The sequence below is a fragment of the Osmerus eperlanus genome, chromosome 6 (assembly GCF_963692335.1).
Source record: "Osmerus eperlanus chromosome 6, fOsmEpe2.1, whole genome shotgun sequence".
Classification (NCBI taxonomy): Eukaryota; Metazoa; Chordata; class Actinopteri; order Osmeriformes; family Osmeridae; genus Osmerus; species Osmerus eperlanus.
This window is the reverse complement of record NC_085023.1, coordinates 8,816,925-8,831,307: the sequence shown is the minus strand read 5'-3', so window position 1 is coordinate 8,831,307 and position 14,383 is coordinate 8,816,925. Positions and strand designations below refer to the sequence as shown.

Below are 14,383 nucleotides of genomic sequence, written 5' to 3'. Positions count from 1 at the left end.
TTTCTTAGCCTGGTTTTCCATCGTTATATTGTTACTATCTAGCTTTCGATGTGTCAGTCCCACTGTTGTGTGTGACTATAAGCTACGACAGTGACACCCGAAGTGCATTCCTTATATCCAGTTCAGGCCTATTCCATAATTTTGTTTGATTGCTGTCACGGCAGAAAATCCCGCTTGATGTTGGAAATGGAAGCAGGGTTTTCAGTGCTTTAGTGGCGATCTCAGGATAGCCTTCATCCAAAACACCGATAGAGTTGTTGTCTCAAACAGGCTTCATTGAGTGGTAACTATCACTTGTCATGTGTCAAGAGGAAGAGACGCGCATGATACCGTTCAATAAAGCCCACAAACTTGCTAAAAAATGAGTAAACACACGTCTTTGCAGAGCTTTTTTGCTCAGGTGAAAAGGCCCGCGGAGAAGGAGAGAATCAGGTCATTTTTCAGAATAAAACGTCTTTAAGACTCTGATAATCAATTAAAAGGAAATAATGTTATTAATTCTTTTTTGTGCGGCCCGGTACGAAGTGACCCACGGACCGGTACCGGTCCGCGGACCGGTGGGCACCGGTTGGGGAACGCTGCTCTAAAGACCCGGCAATTCAATCAATTTCCCGGCACATTTGCAATGTAATGCAATGCAGATGTGCACACCGCTCCCTACCGAACAAGATGGGTAGCTCGGTCAGCAGGGAGCTGAAGAAGAGCGGCTACTGACGTCACTCTGCTGCGCCGCTCAGAATGCTTTTTCGTTCATTTTGCATTTCTGCAAATGCATTTGAATTTGAATTGTGGTCACGATTTTGCAGCCACGTTCTTAAAATGAAAATGCATTTCTGGAAATGCATTTGAATTTGAATTGTGGTCACGATTTTGCAGCCACGTTCTTAAAATGAAAATGCATTTCTGGAAATGCATTTGAATTTGAATTGTGGTCACGATTTTGCAGCCACGTTCTTGAAAATGAAAATGCATTTCTGGAAATGCATTTGAATTTGAATTGTGGTCAGGATTTTGCAGCCACATTCTTAAAATGAAAATGCATTTCTGGAAATGCATTTTAATTTTCAAATTTTACATTTCAAATTGAATTTTGGTATCTATTTGCTGGGGCATGTTTTGAAAATTAAATCTCAAATGTCTATTTCTTTTTCATTTTAATTAAGTGAAAGATTGAGCACTCTTGAAGAAGAAAATTAAAATGCAAATAGGTTGATTGATTACTAATTTCATTTGAGTCAAATAATGCAGCCACATTCTTAAAATGCAAATGCATTTCTGGAAATGCATTTGCATTTGAATTTTGGTAACGATTTGCTTCCATAAGAACACGCATCTCAAATTGTTCGCCGTCCTTTCGGTCTTGCAAGACCGTTCTCACAAGACGCTTGTTAAGAATGTTCTTCTCAAGAACGCAAGTACGTTCTTAGCGTTCTTCGGATTGATAAACAGCCTGAACGTTGAAACAGACAAAAGTAGATGTTTGTTGATCTATAAGATATTCAGCTGAGAATGGGGCATGCCACACTGTTTCACTCTTGGATTTTGGGCTGTGGAAAGGGGAAAATTGACTCTCCCCTCTAAACTTCAGGGGTACTTGCTATCGGACTATCCGTATGGCATTTTGCACTTTAACGCTACGGCTACACCAAGCAATTCTGCCATGCGGAAATAGAACGTTCACGGAGCGGATCTTTTATTTAACCGGCTGGACGCGTTGAAGATTAATCCGTTTTGCTGTCTTTGTTTATTTATTTTATAAACGCTGTCAACTGTACTACTATTTAACACTTGAATATATCTACTTACTACGTACATTCAGTTTCCGCGTCTGCCACTCTCATTGCTTCCAACGGATTAGAACTCTGCTGAGACCACACCGCGTCCGCAAGGCAGTAACGACCGAAAGCTTGACAGAGCTTCTTTAAGTAGTGACCGGTAGTTAAGGTAGGATTGGTCAAAGCCGTTTTGGGGCGTGGCTTTCGCGATAGGTCAATTGATGAGTTGTTAATTATGGTACAATTTGTATAAGAAATTATTACACACTTCTGAATGAAACATTTGACAGTTTTTCTCGATTCTTGACATACTTTTAATGAAACTGGGATCAACTTTATCTCCATTATCACCTAACAAGTGCAACGGTATCCTTTTTTCAAGTTTTTTTTATAAGGTTATTATGTGTATTATAGGTTTAGTATACTGTATTGTATATTATTTTGTATATTCAGGAAACGTATTATATTTTAGCTTATCATAGGTGTAATCTATGTTCTGAAGACTTATATGTTATGTTATGCCAGGTTGCTTTGCGTTGTCTTGTCCTAAGAATTTCAGTGCCCAGTCTGACCTTGTGTTGTTCTGTGCACCTGACAATAAAAGACTTGAACTTTTTCTCATTATATAATAAGTTTATATATTATAAGTTTTGCAAACCTAAGCAAGTTCAGCTCGAGTTTGAAACGATTCAAAACAAAATATCCCACCCCCTCCCTTAAAAGCCACTCCTCCAAAACACATGAATGCACTGCCTAACTACCGCCGGGAGGTAGACAGAGACAGACAAGGAGCCTGTCCAATCATTAGTGCCAGTCCAACCTTAATGATTTGTTGTGCTTATTACAGTCCTACGATGCCCACAGATATTAGATTGACTTAATTTTACTGTCAAACTTTTAGATATATTGGGATGTGAAGTTTTTGTATGTTTTGCTAAGTGTTATCTGTGTATTTTTTGTTTGTGTAACAGTTTGGGACTGGGTGTTAACTGTTTGGAAAAGTAAATTCTGTTCTGTTGTCAAATGTGCTCAAGCAATCGAGAAAAAAGTTAATGACTTCCACAACACATAAAAAACACAAGGTATTTGGTAACTTATCATGATCATGTTGTTTTTCTGATTCATTACATACCAGGCCCAAGGTCTTCATGTTGGGCTTGACAAAGCTTTTGAATGCACATTTCCAAAGAGACTTTATGAAGACAAGCAGGTTTGGGAAAATGAGGCACAACACAAGCATCAGCATGTAGAACTGTCTCTGCTTAGGGCTTCGCAGAGAGGAGGGGCTTGACAACGTGGACAGCACCAGCAGAGTGCCCTGGTGAGTGGTTGTGTGTTTATGTTAATGAGACAGAGAGAAAGAGAGATAAGAGAGTACAAAGAGCAGAAAATAAAACCAGTGCCATTGGGTAGTAAGTCAAACAGTAAAACAGGTTGTCATGAGGATGACAACATCATCAATAAGGAAGAGAGGACAATCTGGAGATAATTATAAACACTGTCATGACAAGTCATCTAGATTAAAAATATTTTTGTCTTTTGATCAAATCCTTCTATGCTCACAATTCTTTCAAAAAAGTCTTAACAACGAGAATAACTTTCAGTTGAAAACATAAAAGATAGGCTAACTTACACTTGCAAGTAATAATGTCATTGTTCTGTGTTGGCCAGTTCATAATAAAGTAACAATAATTTAAGGTTACCTTGCTGATGACAGCACTGGCAAGGACCAGCAAACCCACTATCACTGCTACTAGGTACTGCGCCAGTGCAAAGCAATGCCTTGTCTGCTCCTTCTCCGCCCCGATAGGGTTTAACTGGAATGGGTCCCATGTGTCCCTGAGAGGGCCGCAGGGAATATAATGTCATCAACATCATCATCACATCCATAATAAACTATAACATTGTGGGTGTTATTGTAGGCAAATTACAACACCAAAAACTAAACATGCGTGTTCAGTTGATAGCCTCTATTCCAAGAAGGGGGCATTGGGAGAGATGCTGTGAACTGAACACTCATGTTTAGTTTTTGTATATACACAATATACCACACAGCTTTGTTTTACAAGTTTAACAAAACAAATCTGGGTGGTACATGTTATATGTTTATCATAGTATGTACAATAAATACTGTATAATGCTATATACACACATTGGTCAATACCACTCAGCGTTGTATATATTATATGTTTATAATGCTCACGTAAGATTAGGATTTGTTTGTTAATAAATTCTGAAGACATATGACTGTCTGTACTTGGTACAAATCAAGACTAAAAACAATAAAATATTTAAATTAAAGCCCTCAGCTGTTTTAACTATCATTCAGCAAGGTGAATGAGCTTTGGCTGAAATTATAACATTGCAGTAAATCAACACAACCGTTGGCCAGTCAAGATTATATATTCCTGCTAAGGTTCACCTAAGAATAATCAAGATGATGTCATATACTTGATATGTGAGCAACAGTGGGCGGTAAAAATAAAGAGGGCAGAGAAAACTTAATGCATGAGGATACGGTTTCTTCCCTCTGCACACAGTATATTGCTTAATAAAACCGCATTACTTAAATCAATGTACCAAATGACAGATTACAGAAAGACGCCTTCAGTACCAGTGTTGGGAATAACGCGTTACTGTAACTCCACTTCTTTTGGCGGTAACTAGTAATGTAACTGATTACTTTTTTCAATTAAATAACGCAGTTACATTAATGACATTTAAATGGGTTTGTTACTCGTTACTTTTTTCTTGCATGAATTCCCCAATTTCCTGTTGTTAATCTAATTTAAACAATCCGCATTTTAGACTAGCTCACACAATGGCCGACAGTTCGGACCATGCAAGCTTTTTGTCATGGAAATATCGACATTATTTTTCCCTTGTCCAGATCAAGGATAAAAATATACTGGTTAGTTGTAGTTTGTGTGCAGGTGCGAGAACTGTATCCACTGCGAAGAATAGTAATTATAATCTTCACAAGCACCTAGTAAAAGAACACGCTTCTACAAAGCTAATTGTAAAAGAACCCAGTGCTAGCTCCGCTGATCAAGCAGTCGGAGCCACTTCATCAAAACAGCCGAGGCTTTTAAACAGAAGTATTTCCAGTCTCTAAGCCAGGCAGAATTAAACAGACTGCCAGGTATGTTGTCAAGACATGCGACCTATGTCAACAGTTGAGTCCGTTGCCTTCAGGGGGGGGGGGGGGGGGTTGATAATAGAAGCAGGAATTAAAAGTAAAGTAACGCAAACGTTACTTTCCCTTGTAACTTATTACTTTTCTATGCAGTAACTAGTAAAGTAATGCAGTTACTTCTGAAATAAGTAACTGTAACTAATTAGTAATTTTCGGTAACGTTCCCAACACTGTTCAGTATTCAGGTAGGGAGGATGTTTTCTTCATCACAATGAAAAAAACATGTTTGTTTCTATATGCCAATAATGGAGCATCTAAGAGAAGCTAAACCGAATTCTTTAATTTCCTTGTTCTATGCAGTGGTGTGGATAGTAATTTGATACAGTTAGTGACATTAACTGTGGAGTCGCTTGTACTGATTTTTATTCAGTGAACACTGCTCTAATAAAGTAAAAACATTTATTATACCATACATACCTGTGTCTTCCCTCTCGTTTGCGTCCTCTTGATTTGAGTTCCTCCATGTTGATAGTAGGCAGTGACTGGTTAGCCAGTTGTCGGTGGTTAGTAAGTCTGATGGTATTAGTCTGTTAGGCCAGGCATTAGAACCTAACTTCATAAACGGTGTTTGAGTAAAAAGTGAGGAACGAGTGTGCAGGTTCACAAAAAACCCACACCATCTGCCAAACTGGGCTGGTTTTACTGTACTCATGAACAGGTACAAGGATCAATCTCAAGACGTCACATGGCAACTGTCACTGTCTCACAAAACACATCTATACACGTATTTGATAGATAACTGTTTTATTGTTGTACTACAGCTGAATGACTGTACAAGGGTAGGAATTAGATGGCTTTTACAATCCACTGTCAGCTACTATCCCACAACAAAATGGACAAGAGTGTCAGAGGAAGTTATTTAACCATGATCATTCTTGGCTCTTACATACAAAGCCATATGTACAAGTTCTATTTGGTTGCTGATCCTTATACTGTGTCCTTCGTTTTTCTATACATACAATAAGGTGGACTTTGGTACTAGTTGATTAGCTTGCACCATTAGGAATCTGTCAGGTCCATCCATCTGCTGATAACAGTCAATTACCTCAGTTAACCTATACCATAAAATAATTTCCTTTCCAGTCTACTGTCATAATTTATCTGTCACTACACTCCCAGTTCTGCGAAGCATACACCTCCACCTCTCCTTGGTCTGTAGTATTGCAATAGCCATACCCTTTTACATCATCTCCCTAATAATGACAGGAATCTGTGTGTGTGTTAGTGGAGACTCGTCAGGGGAGGAAGAGAATGGTCATCTTCCTCTTATTTTATATTTTATCATCCAATAAACTTGAAACTTTTTTTTATTTTTATAAAACAACTATACTAAATATATGAATGACACCAAAATATGTATAAAAATACACAATATTGAACTGAAGGTCTACGGTAACTCAACAGCACTGTCTGTGATAGAACTATGGTACAATTGGTACATCAGGAGTACAGCTAGCCTCCGTCCTTCTCTGGCAGCACTGACTTCAATACAAAACCTAGCGGATGGTGGGCCGAACCACCCGTCCATAGACATGCTTACATGATTTAATACTACTTCCGGAGGACCTCCTCCCACCAATCAAAGCTTTTGCAGTATGAACTGACATGCTGTTCAGCCAATCCAGAGAGCATTATTGGGGGTGAAGACTCTTCAGCGTCTCCGGGTGTTCTCAATGTGTTGAGAACATTTGTGACGTTTGTTGTTTCAGAGACTGAGAGAGTGATAAGTGAGCATTTTAGTAATATTATTCAATTCAAATTAGGTATTTCGTGTTACAGGAGACTGAGGAAGTATTCATGTTTTTCTTGGTTTTAGAAATGTGTATTTGTGTTCAGTTACTGTATTAAATTTCCGTTGCCATCATCAGTAGCAGCTACTAGTTAGCAGTGTGTGCGAGAGAAAGCACTTTTCTCCTCCAGAATGACTAACCCTACCGAAAGTTTTGTGGATTTTTAAATGAAGAACACCGAATAGGTGAGAATGTTAGACTATAAGTGTTATAAGTATGAAGGTTCGAGTGGTACTGTACTGCGACAGTAGGAACATCGGCAACACAAAAGTAGGGAGCATATAAATGCCAACATAAGATTCAAGTTTCTGGGGAAAAACCCCAAACATTGACCAAATTTGCCTAACCTGATGATTAATGAAGAGTTATTATCTGTATATTGTTTTTCCTTTTTTTAAACATAGGGTTTTGTTGTGTAAAATGTTCCCATGCCCGCAGTGATTTAATGTGTCTTTCCCTCTTGTTCACCTGGCTCATTTTTTTTTTCATCCTTTGTGTTCTAAAACAATTGATTGGCTATACAGTATGATTATATTATATTTGCTACTTAGAGCTATGGAAGATGGGGATAAACTTCAGATGCATTACCTTACCCTAGTTGGGTGTGCTCAAGCCTTCGGCGAGAGCACAACCATTGTTCTCTCTCATATACATTTATTTCAGTCAAGACAATCACATATTAGATTTGAGGATTTATTGTTACATGACATTGACATGTAGGTTTGACTTTGGGGAGTGGATGATCTAAGGGAAGCCCTCCCTGCCTCTTCGATGCAACACATACATACATGACATATGAGGCAGGTAGAGATATAATCCCCCTGATGGATAGAACATACAAACAGCATGGGGGTAAGATAAGACAGCCTTTTAATGCTGTCTTATCGGACATGGCCCAATGGGCTTGTGCTGGCAAACACAGGTGTTGTAATGAGCAGATGACGCGCTCTGCCCGATTGCTCTGCCTGAACTAGCTGCGCTTATTCTTTATTATTGGGTGTGCTTTGCCTTCGGCAAGGGCACAACCTTTGTTCTCTCACATATATATGATTGTGAGAATCTCACTATTGTTTTCCTGTTTCTCTTTATGGTTGGAATGCTGCTTCAGCATTCCAAGTATTGTTCTTTGAATCTTTATTAGTGTGTTTGCTGCAAGCAAAAACACTATTGTTATTCTGCATACTTATTATTATTATTATTTTTTTTTTTTCCTCCCACTTTTTTCCGTCGCCTACTCCTTTCACACCGTTTAAAACACCGTTCAAACTTCATTTGATAAAGTCTGAACTGCTCTAGTGTGCTATTACTTTTCTCATTGATAACTTTTAAAGTTTTTAAGGTATTAAAGTTTAAAGTGCTAAAAAAAACTAGAAAGGTACATTTCCTGAAGAAAATGTGTGTGTTTGCTGAAAGCAGTCGAAACGATTGTTTTGATGGCTTGAATAGTGAAGAAGGTTTTACAAAATGTTTAAAAGAGGTATGTGCTTTAACCCTTTGACGCGTACGAACACACCGGTGTGTTGAGTCCTGGCTGGTCCCTGGAGCGTACCAACACACCGGTGTGTTGGAACGCGTCCTTTAGAATGTCCAGTTTGGCTTATTACGTAACAATAAACTCTTCAGCATTAGCCTAGGCGTATGTTATAAACATGAATCTCAATTTACTGTATATTTTGAGAAAGTTTATCTTTATTATCCATAAGAAAACGTTCAAACAATTTAGTTTAGCTAATGTTAGCTAACAGCTAACCAAAAATAACTCACGCTTTACTCACGCCACCTAGTAAACCATAATATTATCCGTTTTCCTTGACTTGGCTATCGCTTTCAACAGATTTTACTATTGTACAACCAACCAGAGATCGAAATAATAGATATACGTTCACAAATATGCATCTCAAACATCTGACATTCGTCTGTCTTTCGTCTCGTTTTGAGCTACTAGAGGCCATCTTTGATTTTTTTGTCTTCCGGCAACAAATATGACCCTTGATGATGTACCCCTTGACCCCGTACACCTCAGTATTTTCTCGTGAGAAGATTAGGTCATCTCATTGACCATTTGACACCCACAATGCAGAGTACTGATCAAAACAAAAAACATGGCAGCCTACATTATCGTCATTAGCCAAGTTAGCTTCTCGAAAGCTACACTACGATAATATATCATATCAATTCACTGTGGATTCACCTGTGTGAATATTTAAAAATCGGAACAGTAATGACAGTACTAAGTTATTTTAATAAATATTTTAATAAGTTAAAAAGCCCACACCAACACGTTTCTTAATTTTTAACACGTATCCTTTTACTCATTTCAGGTAGCTAATTACATGTCCAGGAAAGGGTACAATCTCGTCATTGTCACGTTACATATCAATGAATATCATTAGTACACAGCTATAAAAAATATCACATCAAAATTATTTAAAACCTTACTGTGTAGGGGTAGGCAAAGCTTCCGTCAACATATCGGCAAAAAGGTACAGCATGTTTGAGTTGAGTGATGTACTGGCTATGTTTAGGACATGATCCTTTACACAGGATCCACTATGGACATCCAGGATCATGAAGGGCTTGGGATTTCTGGATCTGTTGTCATGACAAGTCAACTGGTATTTATTGTCATCATATACTTACAGTACACAATGAAACAAAACAACATTCTTCCAGGACCTAGACATAACCTAGACAACTACAACAACTGTGTGGAATTAGGTCAATAAAATTGGTCCAATAAGACAAGATGACATTTGTGACAAATGCCTCAAAACACCAAGAAGTGGGGATACTGTGAATGTAAACAAGTAAGCTAGTGCAAGGGAAACTGAATGTAAACATAACATACTAATACCATAATACATGGACATCAGTTATTGCGGTAGCAGCAATATGCAAAAATATTGAGTTTGATGATGTACAGGAGCGTGTGGGGTGCATGGGTTTGTCCACAATGCGTGTGGGTTTGGGGATGCAGCATTTGGTATAGATGTTTGTGAGGGAGGGCAGAGAGATCCTGACTATCTTCTCAGCTGTCCTCACTGTCCTCTGCGGGCCGTGATGCAGCTCCTTGGGATGCTCTCTACAGTCCCTCTATGCAATGTGGTGATGGTGTGGGATGGGAGATGGGCTTTCAGCCTTTGCAAAAAAATAAACATGCTGCTGGTACATCAAGGAATTAGGTGTTTGACAGTCTCGTTGATGTTCAGCAAGGAATGGTCACTTTGTGCTGACCGTACTTGCTCGACACCTGAGAGAAGGCCATGTACTATACATGGACAATTTGTACAGCAGTGCTGTCATGTTCTGTTTCTTGGAACGGGGCCTGTGCAGGCCAACATTCACCTGTAAAATTATAGGGAGATGTTCAAGATATAGAAAACGGTCAACAGCAGGCAATCAAGTGGTATGACAAGTGGTGCGTTTCATTACCCTATGAAACATTACAGTCATACATTGCCGTCTTGTCATTTCAATAGGTTGTTAGATTGAATAAGCATAAAGTCTGGTTTATTCTACATGTCGTCCATCAACTAGCCCTAGCCCAGATTTTCCAAACAAATTACACTTGCCTCTCATTTTTGCTTGAACTGTGGCCTGACAATAAATGAGGAATACATTTTCTATCAACACGGAAATTAATGACAGTAGATGGTAGCAAGAGATCACAAAACATAGCCATCAATATAGAATGGATGTCTGAATTATTGTGTTTGCTTTAATTTGACTAAACATGGCAAGTTAGTAATCGCTAGTTACCTGAATAATACCCTTTACTACGAGCTAGCTAGTAAAAACATCAGATAGTGGAAAACAACCACAGGTCATGCTTTCGTCTCAATATCATGCCACAGGTATGTGTATATTTTGTGGGTATAAATAATCTACTCACCAGAAAAGTTTCCCAGATAAAGAAGCCAACCAAAAAGGTTTGAAGGTATCCAAGCAGCATGAGCTTGCTTGATCGCCTTTCGCCGAGGTGTGTGGGAGTCATGTTCCAGTCTCGCCTATAGCTCAATTTGGTTGACGATCAACAGTTGCTGCTAATTTACTTGGCTATGTTACGTAGTTTGTGTAGTAGGATTATAACAAAGTAATGCAAGTGCATCTAGTCAGTCTAGCGTATTACTAGGATTGTAATGTATCGTTTTGTTTTCGTTTAGCTGGCTTCCATCCAGTAACTTATTTTGTGAACACTGGCTGCGTTGCCAACTCAGAAGGTTTACGAGATGGAAGCCAGCTAGAGAAAACAAAACGATGAATAGAAATCAAATTAGACTGACTGGATGTATCCAAATTATTTTGTATTCGTTATAATCCGACCACACAAACAACGTAACATAGCCTAGTAAATTAGCAACAGCTAACTTGTTGATTGACTCTTTACTACACTACGAGCTAGCTAGTTTGGCAAAAACATCACCTCGTGAAATACAACAGTTCATGCTTTCATCTCAGTATCGTGCAAACTATATGGGTGGTATAATTTGAGTTATACAAATACTTCAGTCACCAGAATAATAGCCAAAATATCTACTTTGAAGGTTTCCGCCAGTCCCCTGAAGCGGAAGAAATACGTAACGAGAAGGTGGATAAACAAAACAACCAATGAATGGAGTATTCGTCACTAATACGGGGTGCAAACTAGGTCAATGGAAAATGCGAACCGAGAAATACTTAAATTGTATAGCAATTCGATTTTAATGCGTCATAATCAATTTCTGGAACGTTGAGATTGATCCAAAATCACGCGCATAAAAAACTCACTCTGGGGGACCAGTCAAGGAATTTAGAACCTACGTGTGAAAGGGTTAAAAAATGTTATAAGTATATCTGTCATTGTTATGCATTGCGATAGTTTTTACAGGTGAAAAAGGATGCAAAAACAACTGTAAAAAATGTGTTTATAGCTTAAAAACAGTGTGAAAGTATGTAAACACTATTGTGAGAAAAAGTTCTGAGTTTTTTTATTACATCACAATAGAAAATGATTTCCCAGCCTTTCATATTTTAAAACTGAGTAGTGATACCAGTTAAAACAAGTCTCTATCAATTAGTGTTTTTAGCTTAAGTGTGTTGACACGATTTTGCTTTGAATAGTGATGAAGGTAAAAAAAAATATATATTTTTCAACACTGAGAATGCAGTAGGAAAGTGACATTGTTTTGCATTGTGGTATTTTCAAACTGTTCCTTTACTTAAATTGTGTAGTGAGGGGCGTTTTGCTCGCTGCTCGTTCATTCGGCATGCTACTGGAAGTATAAATGGGTTTGTAAACAGCTGGTCAGCTTGAACAGGTTGATGTTTGAACAGAGTTTATTGCGTAAAAATGTTGGGTGCAGGAGGGATACGTTTGTGCAAAATAAACCTATAAATTGTTTAAGCATTTTTGGGCACATATCGTAAAAATCTATGTCATAGCACACAAGAGCATATCATACTTATCACAAGCTGTGTCCAGAAGACTGATATTTAAATGCATAATCAAACATTTTTATCTCTGTAGATATAATGAAAAAAACAATGTGCACTGAACTTACAATGTGAATAGTTTTTCATTGTATTTCATTGTTTCTGAAAGTTTACTTATTGGTTGATATCATAGACTGTACAGGAGATATCTACAATCCATTGTTTCGGTAGCTGGAAAGATGTGATTTGATTGCTTTGGCCTTGCGAGGTGTAGGGAGGGACGTTTGCTCGCTGCTCGTTCATTCGGCTTGGTACTGGAAGGCGTGCCTGTCACGTCCGCTTCATTTAGTGCCCTAAATTACAGGTAAGAGCAGATTACTGCACATTAAATACCTATTACATGCAAAAACAATGAGTTTAACGTGTGTGTTCATGTTTTAGATGTTATATGACAGGCTGATATTAACATTTATATGTCCTTTCAGTTAATGAATTTAGTTGAATTAAAAAAACGTTGGCTGGGCTGCTGCAGCATGCTAGCTAGCTTAGGTCATGCAGACAGCGTGATAGAGGCATGGCAATAGCAAATATGCTACTTAAGGAGTAACGTTAGGGTTCAACATTGTACTAAGCTTTTCAGTCTCAAAGGACTAGGGGTGTAACAATACATCGTGGTGCAAAAAAAAAGCATTGCCGATTTGTTTTATTTATATGACATCCGTTTTATCCTATTGATTGAGCTACCAACACGCTACCTCTTGCACCTTCGTCACACGTGCACACAGCATGTCCAGTTGTCGAGCGACTGTAAAACCGAAATGCTGCCAGACGTCGGACTTGTGGACAGGGCATCTTCTATTTCAGTTTCAGACAAACATATTGTCTCATTTAAGACGGTACCACAACGACAAAGTCTTGCAGTGGGTGCAACTACAACCTGCTTTAAGAAGTTCCGTCTTCTAATTTCATGGAAAACATCAGTTGTTCAGTGACACAAATGAATACACATTGTTACTTAACATCCATAAGTTAAAATAAAATACTGAAATATTGCACATTCTTGAAGTTGTTAAATTAGAATTATAATTTTTTGGGGGGGGTTCAACATATCTGGATACATATTGTATTGTGAACCCAGTATTGTGATACGTATCGAATCATGAGCCGAGTGCATCGTAGTAAGGACCCAAAAAATAGTCGCTGAGAGTCACTGTACATTCAAAGAAAAATGTATTGTTACCCCATATCCTCTATAATGCTTGCCATTACAGTTCGGATAAGGGCACAAAGGATGTGATGGACATCCCGTCCAGAGTGACTTGGACAGTGTAGGGCAGAGTTGGAGTTGTGTCTTGGAGGTGGCCGGTCCAAAGATCCTCCTTGACATTGATAACACGGCCATCCTCCAAAAAGAAAGACCGCTGTCCCTCTTCCTCAGACATGCCAAGGATGCTGATGGTGTCGATGGCCTTCTGGTGAACCTCCTGCAAGGTGAAAACAGACATGCATAGCAGAAATGTCATTTTTTAAACATTTGCACAGACCATTCAACATTCCTAATGGGCCTGGAAACAATTACTTACTTCTATTGTGGTGTAAAAGGTACTGGAGAAGGAGCCAGGTTTGCCCTGTTTAAGATGGCTGATGGAGACGTGGACTCCCAGGAAGATGGGGAGTAGCGCCTGCTCCCGCCACAGGACGATGTCAGCTTCAACACCGTCCTGCTTCAATGTAAGCACCCTGAGGGCACAGCCCCCACTGGCAGGTCTGACCCACGTCCATGGACCAAGCTAAAGGAGGAAGAGGAGGAGAGTGAGGGGGTAGCCATGCATTGCATGTGTTATACTTGAGTGTTGGCGAGTCCCTGTACTTACATAGGTGACGAAGCCTTGGACAGTGCCATGGCCAGTTACACCATCACTTAAATGGTGCATTGTAGAGGGGGGGCTTAACAGCTCCTCTGCCTGCTTTTGTATGTCTGGTGCCACCACTTTTGGCACAGTTTTAAAAAACTGCGTCTCTCTCTTTATAAAAAGAAGTGGTTCTTTCCCCCTGATGCTGTATATGCCATACTGCCTAATGATGTAAGTATTCCCTACTGATATCTTCCCCATGTTTTCCTCCATTAGGTTGAATTTGGATACAGTGAACCCATCAGACACTACACAGGTCAGGTTAGACTTCAATGACTGCAGCCACCTCCTCTTCGT

At 39.0% G+C, this 14,383-nt stretch overlaps 1 protein-coding gene and 1 long non-coding RNA gene across 3 annotated transcripts in view; one reads left to right on the top strand and one right to left on the bottom strand.

The window, feature by feature from the left end:
• chs1 (chitin synthase 1) overlaps positions 1-5,547 on the bottom strand; it is a 47,858-nt gene extending 42,311 nt beyond the window's left edge. For both annotated transcript variants that reach the window (XM_062463263.1, XM_062463264.1), the window contains exons 1-3: positions 5,389-5,547; positions 3,479-3,614; positions 2,908-3,093 (exon numbers count right to left, since the gene is read on the bottom strand). In XM_062463263.1, coding sequence (XP_062319247.1) covers positions 2,908-3,093; positions 3,479-3,614; positions 5,389-5,435 — 369 coding nt within the window. In that variant the 5' untranslated portion in view covers positions 5,436-5,547. The remainder of the gene's footprint in view (positions 1-2,907; positions 3,094-3,478; positions 3,615-5,388) is intronic.
• A 6,841-nt stretch (positions 5,548-12,388) lies between these two features.
• Positions 12,389-13,892, top strand: LOC134022846 (uncharacterized). The gene is made up of 3 exons (XR_009930692.1): positions 12,389-12,537; positions 13,612-13,664; positions 13,776-13,892. It is a non-coding gene; the product is annotated as an uncharacterized LOC134022846 (long non-coding RNA).
• The last annotated feature ends 491 nt before the right edge of the window (positions 13,893-14,383 follow it).